This window comes from Colossoma macropomum, unplaced genomic scaffold (genome assembly GCF_904425465.1).
Source record: "Colossoma macropomum unplaced genomic scaffold, Colossoma_macropomum, whole genome shotgun sequence".
In the NCBI taxonomy this organism is placed as follows: domain Eukaryota; kingdom Metazoa; phylum Chordata; class Actinopteri; order Characiformes; family Serrasalmidae; genus Colossoma; species Colossoma macropomum.
The window spans coordinates 10,053,277-10,065,496 of NW_023494804.1; the positions used below are offsets into that span (position 1 = coordinate 10,053,277).

The following is a 12,220-nucleotide window of genomic DNA, read 5'->3' on the forward strand; positions in this document are numbered from 1 at the left end:
TTTTGCTGGAACTTTGGAGTGAACTTCAAGTTGCCTACCAAAATGGAGGCAGCGCAATTGCGTGATGTCAACAGAATACTATGAATACTTGCCCTTCCAACCGTCAGAAAACTCTGAAATTTGGAAAATATTATAGTCATTCATGGTTCAGTACCAGCTGGTCTATGGCTTGTCCTCACATTGGTCTGGTATCTATGTCAGACTAAGGCAAAGTCCAAATAGCCAGCTGTTCCTATACGCCTGTTGCCTCAAAAACAATGTGCACTAATTCAGATGAAACAGACTAGACAGCGGGAGGTAACTGAGGGACTGCTGTGTTTCCATTTGAAATTTGGCTGAAATATTCCTAACTCAGCCATTCAGCTAAACAGGATAACATTGGCATGCTTTGCGTCGTTTGCGTGTTATTTGTGCTTACTTGAGGAACACTGGTATAACTGTTATGACAAAACTTACCTGAGCAAGAACTTGACTGGTATACAGCCTAATGCTGATCATAATAAAAGTCCCATATAATTCTACTGTTAAATGTAAGTTTACTTGATCTAACTGAACACTCATTTCTTAAACACTCTACATATTTATACTACTACTACTAAAAATGATATTAGTAGTAATAATTAGAATTATAATAGTAATTATTATTATTATTAATAGTTGTAGTAATAGCAGTAATTGTTGAGGTTTGTGGTGACAAAAGAATTGCTAATAAACAATGACTAAGATGTGTAAATGACTAAAATTAGAACTTAGAAAAAAGTACAGCACACTTCTCCCCATATTTTACTTTACAACACTGATAAAATGTTAGATGAAAACCTTTATGTAGTTAAAATTCATACTTTGCTTAAATATTGGACACTTTATGTCACTTCATGGGCACTCAGCAGAAGAGCTGAGAAACGTGGAGCAGGCCAAAGAAGTGCTTGTCAGTCGTGTTACACATTGCTCCATAGACAACAATTAAAAGAAGCCTGCTTACATGTGTTTGAAACAGCATTGTCTGAACACCCTTTTGAAGAACCTCCCATTTTATATAGATTACATACCAATAAAATGTTCTCCTAGAACTGTACGTCCAACCCAAGGACCATTTAGGTGCCTTTATTTTTAAGTGTAGAATGTTTCGGCCTATATGAAGCACCAGGTCTGCAATGGCATTCTCTTTTAGATTAGATTTATAATCCGTGTCAAGAGGGATTCAGAGTGCTCTTATCTAAATGATTTACAAGGATGCAGTAATAAAGACTATATCGAGATGCTGGGAAAGAGAGAGAGAGTGGGAGAGAGAGAAACGCTGCCTTTAATGTGCTGTTCAGTAGCAGCGCTCTCTCAGCAATCATCTATAATCTGTTATGAGCAGGATTAGGGATTATGGATTCGGAGAATGTAGTGGTGAGCAGGGCAAAGGTTTCCTTTTTTCCCGCTTACATTAGAGTTTTGTGAATCTGCTCAACGGAGTCCTCCAGGTCTTCTTTCTGGTCGGGGACGAAGCGATACTCCGACACGTAGCCTGGCATATGCCTGTATGGATCGTAATCTCCAAGCTCAGCTGAGGGAAAACAGAAAACAAATTACACACTGCAGTTTGCAGAAGCATATAAAACAGGAGGTGCATGTCATGGTCTGTGTTTTGATATCTAACTGCACAGGAACAAGGGGTGGGCAATAAAAATATAATATCAGTTTATTATTATTATTATTATTATTATTATTATTATTATAAGCCATAAAATAAAACATATTTATACCATATTTTATACCACAGTTTTATACCTAGTAATAAATAATACAAGGTTCCTCCTTAATTAGAGGTGGGCGTTATGGAAAACATAACATTACAATACTTCAAGACATTTTACACAATATTGTCAAAAACTATAAACAATGATTTTTATTCAGTGCTTGACATACTGTAATGAACTAATTATACTCTCTTTAAGTACTGATGATTTCCACAATATAATTAGAAACATAATAACTTATATTGTCATATTCCCCAACATATTCTTAACCTTATAAACCCTCAACACAGTGAGGCACAGTTTGCAACTAAAAACTTTCTTTTCTTTGTTCTGCAAATGCTAAACAAAAATAAAGTAATACATCACTTTGTTGCTGTCTTGCATAACGTCTACTGCTGTGCACTTGAGCAAAGAATCACTGTATTATGGCCAATCAAATTATTACAGTCTTCGAAAAGCTCTTCCTTATTTTCTCAGCTCTCCCGTCACTGCACAGCAACCTGTCTGCCATTGCCTCAAGCCTTCAGCTTGTTTTCAGAGCCAGTGCTTGAATTTGAAGCTGCAGTTGTGGTTTAAAGATGTCACTGCTGGCATTTAAAAGTGAGATTCTGTATGTCATTTCCTAACACTTCCAAAACTGAAAAAAAAATATCATCGTCAGTTTTGAGTGAATTTTGTACTGACGATGCTCTTTTACTACAAAGGCTTTGTGGCATAGACTTTGTGGAAATGTCAAAGCAAATGTCAAATATTACTTTAGGTCATCAAAGGTAAGACAAGAATGGACCATAAGCATTTTTCATGCCTGTCCTGGCAATATGTTTTTGGCTTTGACGGTTAGGTTTAGGTTTTAAGTTTGCCGTGCTGTTTTTTCTCATCTCAGCACATCTCAGCTGTCTGATTTTATCTTAGTCATGTTATCTGCTTTGGGTCCACTCACTGACTCTGACTCTACCACACACAGCTGGAGAAGCCTTTTTTGACAGCTTGGATTGAGCACCGCTATAGCACATATGAGCTCACATTCAGGATATGCTTACATTTTTAGATTCCAACTTATTGTACTTGTATGGATTAAATGGAATACAACTTTTTTGAACCTCATTTATAATACATTTATTTATTTGATGTTAGCTTACAAACCCTTCTCAAACTTGCTGTATTTGAGCTACAAGTGAAACAGGAACTGGCTTTCTATTAGTTTCTTCGCTTCTTATTCTTCTTATTCAAATTTTCAATTCCACCTTAAATGGTGCAGCAGTTACAGGAGCCAAAATGTAAGTGTGGTACCATTTATGGTGAAATGGAAAATTAGAAAAGAACCCGCCAAATAAGAAGCTATCATCAGCTTCATTTAACTGCCTTCTCAGTGCAAATTTCAAATCTTGACCGACTATGGCTTTTACACATTTGGTTCTGGGTTTATGTTTGTGCAGTAATGGAGAGATGATAGACGGAAGTGCTGGCAGTTGCTGACTGGTGGCGGAAATGAGTGCACATTCAATAAAACAAAGGGTTTAAGTTTTTGGACGCTGTGTAACTAGACCCACAGGGCCCACAACAACCTGCAGCTCCAGGGCCCACAAGCAGGTTAAAGAACCCCTGATTTCATGAAATAACTTTCTGTGAGGGAGCTTTTAGATTTATGAAATGCTATGAACATTTCTGGCTCATACGTTTCTCTAGAATGGAGCATTTATGCAGAATTTTTGAAAATTCTGTCTTGGGGGCAGGGCTACTTGTAGTTCATTGTTTTTGGGCTTGTCATTGTATCAATGGTAAGATTCATTTCTATACTGATACAGCCCTAACGGGACCTGTTTTAGTGGAAAACAAAAGGGGGAAAGACTTAAGGGTGATATTTACATTGAATAGCCAGAGCTGCCATCTGTGCACTGATACTGAATGGACAGGGAAGCCTTCCTTGCAGCACATCCTGTTTCACCTGAAGAAAGAACTGGTACCTGATACAAGACAGTCAGACCAATTAGACACATACAGTGAACTCCAAATAATGTCATACATTGTATTATTCAGCTGGTGTGTACAGTAAATGACCCAATTTAACTGTGTCATAGGGCTGTACTATATAGAATTTGCTAATCATTAATAATAATATTAGCCTTTTGCAAAATTGAGGGTTGCTGGGCTGCAATACGTAAAGAAACCCTCTAGCCAATCACAAAGCTGTTTGCTGTGTGTTGTGAGAATCTTGACCAATCCCAAATGAGTGTTTCTGCTTTGACGAATGAAGGCATTCACACAATTCAATGACAAATTATTAACATCATTAATAATATATTATAATTAATAACATCATTTTAGTCAAATTAATGCAAAACAACATCACTCTGGCCCTGTTTAATCCAGGCATTAACATATGATGGGCTTATAATTATAAGGTTCTATTTATCAGCATAGTTTTGATATTGAGGCACCTTCAACATAGCAAACCTCTTATGTAGTACAATTAACTTCAATACTTTCATAGCTTAACAAAGTCACTGCCTTGAGATTCTTTTGATCAGCTGAACGTTGAAGTCTTAGGATTGTGTTTTTTATGGAATGTGTTTTACGAAATGGACTAAAAAACAGATAGAAACTTTAATTTTAAGAGCTCTCATTTTCTTTAGAATTATATAGTTCTATAAGTGAATAAGCCCAACCCAGAATGGAAAATTCACTAGGCTGCTTTATTTTCTATTGTCATAAATACTTAAAACACAGGACATGTACAGTATTGCACAAAAGTCACCCTCCATTTATTTAATTTTCTAGTCAAAACAGCCACTAAGTACAAGTTATTTATTCTTCAGGAGATTCGACATAATATAATTAGATATAATATAATATAATAATCCACTTGCATAAGGAAGAGGATAATTGAAAGAAAATAAGTGAAAAAAAGGAGTTAATAGCTGGTAGACCACCCAAACTGTGCCCATCAGATACACAGAGCTTGAAGCTTTCATCTTTGAGAGAGAAGAGAAAATCAAGGTCCACTGTTGCTTCAGATCCGGAAAAAATCCACAGGTATTTCAACCCATCCTTCAACTGTGAGGAGACAACTCAACAATATGAGTCTGAAAGGGTGTGTAGCTGCCAAGAAGCTGCTAATGAGAAAAAGTAATAGACAAGAACATCTGCAAATCAAACAAAAAAGCCGATGATGTTTTCAGAACAATGGACTGACCACCCAAGGGTTCAGACCTCAAAATTACTGAAATGCAACCAACTTCTAAGGCTGAACTGAAAGCAAATCTGAAATGAATGGATGCTGAAATAAAGGAAAATAATGGACACACAAAAGCTATTGAGGCGTCGGTGTAGTTTTCTGTTATGTTTTTGTTTTTTCCTGACGCTGAAAAATAAGCAACATGTACTTAATGGCCATTTTGACTGCAAAGGAAGTAAATGAAGGATGGTCTTTCGACTTCTGCACAGTACTGTATTTTTCTTCAGTTTCACTCTTTTATTTGTATTTACATTTAAGGCATTTATCAGACACTTTTATCAAGTGCAAATTACGATTTGATCATTTTACACAGGGAGGCAAAGGTAGTTTTAGGAGTCTTGCCCAAGGACTCTTATTGGTATAGCGTAGGTTGCTCACCCAGGCCGGGATTGAACCCCAGTCTACAGCGTAGAAGGCAGATGTGTAACCCACTAGACTATACCAGCCACTACATTAGGCCAGCCACTATCAGACAATATACAGAAAACGCACCTTGTAATTTCCTCCTTTAGCTTACAGGGATCTTCAGCGTAAAATTTAACACCAAAATAGAGGGTATACGGGGGTCCAGCTGCAAAAAGAAACAGTAAACCAACTATTAAAAAGGATATAATGAGATGATTTGCAGGTGAACTCTACTATCAATGGGATGCATAAAGAATGTTCAGTGAAATTGTTTAACAGATTAAGAGGACGCTGTGAAACGCAATAGCCACCCATATGGTGTTGTTATTTGAGTAATGAGCAGCTAAAATATTAGAGAATGTGGAATAATTCAGTCTAATTGGTTTACTGACTTTTAATCAGTACTTAATGCACTTCTTAATATAAAAGCAGTAGTTCTTTTGGCCAATTTAAATTCAATTTTTTCCTATCTACTCTAATTATACAGATAGAGATAAAAATACCCATACAATTAAGTTTGTAATTATTAGAAACCAGAGGGGTCTAAGGCTTAAGCAGTTCATTAGAAGATGATGAGAAATATTAGTTTCATCCAGGGACCTTTACATAAAATATCTGTGCAATTTCACGCTGCGATAATCAATTTTTAATCAGCGGAGGAGATAGGAGGTTAATCACGAGGTCAATATGTCTTCGCCTGTGGGGGAGCTTCAGGGATCTCTGAACCGCTTAAGAGTGAACACGCGGTCTGATTCATTATCAATATCATCTTCTCTACAGCAAAGAAGGGAGGCAGTACTTACTTGTTATCAGATCTTTATGTTCAGCGAGGGTTTTTGTAGGATCGAGCCAATACTGTAACAACACACAGACAAAATATTCACCATCCATTTCACTAGAAACCGCTACCATGTAGTTTATAGTAGTCTTAAGATTAAAGGGGGGTTTTATTGATTTTTCAAATTTCTGCAAATTGTTCTGCATAATGAAATCACTAAGATGTAATCAAAGTCATTCAGATGGGTTTTAAGTGAAACACATAATTATCGAGAAACTTAACAACTCAGAATTGTAGTGACAGAAAACCAGACTTTTAGAAACAGAACTTTCTAAAAGCTTATGATGTATTTGCTATATGGTTTTGGCCTAAAACCAAACGAGGACCCTCAAACACCTTCTAGGTGTTTCTTGTTAAATTCTGTAAAATAAAAAAAGTCTGGAATTTTATTTTTATTATTTATATTTTATACTATCATCATGCCTGTTGTAGTTAAACTCTCCAAGCATTATTGTAACACACTTCTATTTAACTAGGTTAAATTCTACAAAACGGTTACATTCTTGAAATGGCCAGTGGAAATCTGGATGTTTTTTTCTCTGTGGTACGTAAGGAGGGCTGAACTGAAAGCCTAATTAACCACTGACATAATTAGAAAGTGACAGCGGAATCAACCAATCATATTCTGATTCAGAATGGGGACCACTTTTCTAAGAAAAACATCACTTCTGAAAGTCCTAGATACGCCACTGAGCGCGAATACAGGTGGCAACATGAGCGATGCGTTTCAGTCAGATGTTGGAAACAGAAAACAGTGTCAGCTTTTTGCCAGAGCTCTTTACTATAGAGCCATCATAAAACTGCCACAGGGCAAAATTTATGTTCATATGACTGTTAAAAGCATGGAATGTGTTTTATGAGCTTTAAATGTCCACATTGAATCTAGAACAGCCAAAAAACTATGAGGGGTGAATCACTGTTAGATTAGCAACATACTACTAGAATCCCACAGGGATGCTAGCAGAAATTAGCATTATTGTAGAGAGTTTTTTTCTCGGTTTTGTCCAAATTTTGACATTTATGGCCTGAACTGAAGGCCAAGGTATAACAGGGTTTGCCACTGCCCAAAAAGTATGTTTTATATGTTATATAAGTATATTATATAAATAAATTCTTAATAAAAAATTCATTTATTTATTCATTATTTTTCAGATTCACTACTATTTAACCATCATCAACATTACATATAAAAACTCAGAAGATGTAGGTTTACTGGTTGTTTTGGATAGCAGATTTGTGTTGTATTTGTGAGTTGGTAGGTTTCTCCACAATTAAACATTTTCACATCAAACCACTCTGAATGACTTTGTTTACATGTCAACCATTGAACTATGGAGAAATTTGAAACAAAAAAAAGATTCCTTTCAAAAAATAACTTCACGATCTGAAGAAAAAGCCTAGAATTCAAGGGATTAAGCACAGAACCCCTGAAAACTTACTCAGTCCAACTCATAAGAAACACTTACGCTGTACTTCCACTCTCTGGCCATTTACCTTTTATATAATTTGTCCCAATCATCACTGGTCAGTTTCTGGGCACAGGACTGTTCCTGACTAGATATTATTTGGGTGGAGGTCCATTCTCAGCACAGCAGTGACACTGACATGGTAATGTGTGTAGTATGAGTTTCTTAGACACAGCGGTGTATAAACTCAGCAACTGTATATAAAGTCGCTGAGTTCATACACATGTCAGTGTCACTGCTAGGTTGATGATGGTCCACCACTCAAAAATATCCAGCCAAGAGCAGCTCTGTGGTCAGAAACTAACTACTGCCTAAAGCCCAGAGGATGGTTAACGCAAACTGCTGAGCTACAACAGTGCTACAACATAGATGTTTCTGATAAAGTGTCCAATTAGTGTACATTAGAAATGATCTCATAACTGATTTATTGATCTATGCTGCAGAAACGGCATTGGAAACACATTCACCCCTGGGAGATCAAAATGGGAGACATTTTATTGAATACCAAAGAGCGAATCTGAGCGGGTTTCGAGCTTCTAGAGATGTTCAGTCATGCAAGCGGCAGCATAATATGAGGCCCATTAAAGTGGACTGTAAAACAGGCTTGTTAAAAATTTCGGGTAAGAGTCATTACCGCCTCCATCAATAAAACATGAAGCAGGAGCAGGTCGCAGCACGCAGCCAGGTGGTGAACGAGGCTCTCGCAGAACGACTTCAATTCGTTTTAGAGGAGGAAGCGCACTTATGTTCCCAGTGCTCAGTGTTCAGCTCTTTATATGATGTATCATACCTTAATATAGTACATTAAGGGAATCTAAGCAAGGATTCCCAAAATTACGGTTAACATCATAGGCTCATCAAAGATCATACAGGGAACAATGATGAGCAGATTTTTCAATAGGAATGCAATCTGCCTCAGCTAGGCTAGCCTCAGTGAGCTAATTAGCTAGTTAAGCTAGCTAATATAAACCACTTGAAAGTTTGGTGCACTACCATTCTTTTTCTCATGCTAGCATTGAAATGAAATGAACCTTTTAGCCAACTGTGTCTGAGCACATCGGAATTAGACCTCCGCATTTAACCCATCCGTGCAGTGAATCACCACACACACACACACACACACACACACACACACACACACACAGGGAGGTGAGCAGCCCTATCCGCAGCACCCGGGAGCAGTTGGGGGTTAGGTGCCTTGCTCAAGGGCATGTCAGTCATGTACCGTCAGCTGAGGGGATCGAACCAGCGACCTTCCAGTCACAAGGCTGGTTCCCTAACCTCCAGCCCAGGACTGCCCCACAGTAGAAAAGTACTGGACTGGAGGATGATGATTCCATTTCCATCGTCAATACAAATGCCAACTTTGGTAATGTTTTGCAATGTTGATAATGTTGTGAAGATCAATTAAAATTATGACTAAAAACATTTCAATGCTGTCTATCACTGAATAGATTCTCTCTGTTGTTCACTAAAAGGTTTAATCAGAGTGTTTTTTAATAAGGAAATCTATTTGGAAGCAGCAGATCCATAAACCACAATTTCAGATATTATTCTCCTTGTAATATATATTATTTTACATATAACATCTGTAAACATTGGGAGAAAGATCGGAAGTATTCTGACACTTTTGTTTTTTAATATACTTTCTTAAACATACTTTTGTTACTTAGCATATCGCTGTTGTCGGAAGAAAACCTTGTATCTCCATATTTTATGTTATTTTGACATAATTTGAAAATTGTACATTTGATGATGAATGGATTAAAAGAAATGACCCAAAATGGCTTGGAAAAAAGTCTGGTTCCATTGACTCTTATTAAAAGTAAAGTATGTTTTTTTCCTTCTCCTGTAAAGTTATCGTTTCAGAGATACAAGGTTTTCTTCCTACAACAGTGATATGTTCACTGCATATAACCACTTCAAATTACTCACATAGTGTATTTTCTGCTTACATATTCATAAACATTAACAAAGATATGCTAAAAAAAACAAAATTGATAGGGATCCATAAATATAAATCATGCTCATGAAGTCATGCAGTGAAGTATGAAGGTGGGAGCATCATTATATAAACATACAGCCAAAATCGAAACCGAGGACAGGTTTCTAAAAAAGGTAAAGGTGCTTGCTTGGCTTAGCCAAGGCCTCCTACCTTTTTACAGAGGAATACATTATTACATATTTTTTGTTCATATTTATAAGCACAAAGTCAAATATATGCGCTGGGTGTTTCTTAAATAACAATAACAAAAATGTCTCCACGCTTGTGTGTCCTCACTGTATGTATGTATGTATGTAAATATACTAGAGCTAGGGACATTACTCTTATTTTCATGTTGTTGAAATATGATTGAGGCAGCATGGGAGCATACATCTATTTCCTATTAAAATTTCAATGAGGGATCATAGGGAGCTGGGAATAATATAATGCTGTTTCCAGAATTACAATGAATGAACTCAGGGCCTGGGGAACATAGGGCTGTTTCCAAGAAATTCCAGTGAGGAATTAAAGACCCTTAGAACACAGAACTTTGGGAACATAGAGACAAAACCTTGGCAACTCTTAACATGACATCTCCTTTATAATAAGCCTAACAGTTTTGATGTATTAAATACTAGAACTGAACAGACTCTTGGATATTCATTGTGCAAAAGTTATTTTTGTCAGTCTGTCTGAATGCTAGGCTTCAATAGCCGCCTGTGTTATGCTAATTTTAACACAGAGAAGCTGATGTCTCTGAGGCCCGGCTCTGCTACTGTGCTAAATCTTGTCTCTCCCGTAAAAACAAGTTGCGGACGTCCTCCGCTCTCGTGTCTATTAATAACACGGCGCTTCCTGTTTGTACTTTCTTCGTTTACATTCGATACACACAAAACGAGTCAAAATCAGGCTCATTTCACAGATTGCGCGGCTAGGCTAATTAACACCTGCTAATGTGTTCTGGCTCACCCACGCCGAATTTCTCTGTACTTTTATGAATTCCTGGAGGAACGAACTTGGATATATTGCAGGTGAAGTCTAGAGGAGCAGAGCGCCTTGCACTTTGATCATATTCGGAGCATGCGAGCGCATGCAAATGAAGCTGCCTAAAATATTTCAAGTCAGCAAGTCAAAATTAATGACAGAGAGGAGGACTGTCTGAGGGATTCTATCAAAAGACACACACTGAGGCACACAAATAGATGCGTACCCTCAAACATCTGTGTACAGAGGGACGCCAATTAGTGCTGGCCATGATCAAATTAGAATAAGTTAATTGAATTGGCCAATCTTATCTAATAATCACACTGCCGCAGCTGGGAGGTTGCGGCACAGGCCGATTTATGCAAATGAGAGCCTGCGGAAGACAATCTGGCAACGGCGCGGTCCGTGAAGACAAAAAGAAAAGCTGGTTAACACCCCAGTCCAGCACTTTAAGGGCAAACCTCCTGTCTGCCTTTGCACAGATAATGATTGGGGTAAATGTCATCGACAGACGCCCTGGGACTATGGGAGCAGTTCTGGCAGCTAAGGTCTCTCTTGTTTCTCCTCCCAGGGATAGAATAATTTGTGAAGAAATCAAATTTATCCAATATCCCCCTTTCCCCAAATGGAGTTGACCAGACAAGACATGTTTCAACTTTTGCTCTGGATCTATGAGGCTAATATAGGTAACAGAAAATTGAAGCTAATGCTTCACCAGTTAGCATTGTGTAAGCTGCCTGCCTAAGTCGGGATCTTAACTAACTGCATTTAGACTTGAATATTGGTTTCTGACAGTGTATGACATACACGTGCACACATTCGGAGAGTAATGTTTAAAAAAAAGATTCACTTTTCTTGCATAAAATGTGTGCGATAACTAAATTTCAAAACAACTGTTTAAAAATAATACATGCAGGGGTCATTTTGGGGTACGTTGCCTTGAGGCAACATTGTGCAACAATAAAAAAAAATACAGAGCATTGTATAGGAAACTGACTTTTAATCTAAATATTTGGAAAGAAACTGACTAACTACACAGTTCTTTGACCTATAAATACTATAGCACTACTATTATACTGTAATACTAAAAAAATAGCTCTGCTATTTTGAAAAAAAAACATGTTTACACAATAAAAAACGTTTTGAAGTAATATTTTGATTTCTTGAACACCAATCATGCAAATCCACAAATAAGAGTTCAAACTATGCGAAAACAAAAAAGAACCAGGCAATTTTTTTATAATGGGAACTGCTATAAAACATATTGGATGCTGTTTGCTGCATGACTTTGTCTGAAGGGGGCTTCTAGTCTCTAAAATTGCAAACACGTTAACAGATTTCTGAAGTAAGCAAAATCACAAAATTAAAACAAATATTTTAAATGAAAAACTAAGCAATAACTGCAAGGTTCTCTGACGTGGCTGTACAAGTGATACCTCACCTGGTACTGGCTAAATCCATTCCACTGTTGCACAGTGTTGCTTCAAAGCAACAAACATATTGCAGCAATGGCTCTTGACATAACTTATTTCTATGATGCTGAATATTAAAACATAAATGTCA

At 37.2% G+C, this 12,220-nt stretch overlaps 1 protein-coding gene across 1 annotated transcript in view; it reads right to left on the reverse strand.

Moving 5' to 3' along the window:
- The window catches only part of epb41l4a (erythrocyte membrane protein band 4.1 like 4A), an 89,264-nt gene that overhangs the window by 40,650 nt on the left and 36,394 nt on the right, over positions 1–12,220 (reverse strand). The window contains exons 3-6 of the mRNA XM_036595049.1: positions 6,189–6,240; positions 5,473–5,551; positions 3,612–3,709; positions 1,432–1,552 (exon numbers count right to left, since the gene is read on the reverse strand). Coding sequence (XP_036450942.1) covers positions 1,432–1,552; positions 3,612–3,709; positions 5,473–5,551; positions 6,189–6,240 — 350 coding nt within the window. The remainder of the gene's footprint in view (positions 1–1,431; positions 1,553–3,611; positions 3,710–5,472; positions 5,552–6,188; positions 6,241–12,220) is intronic.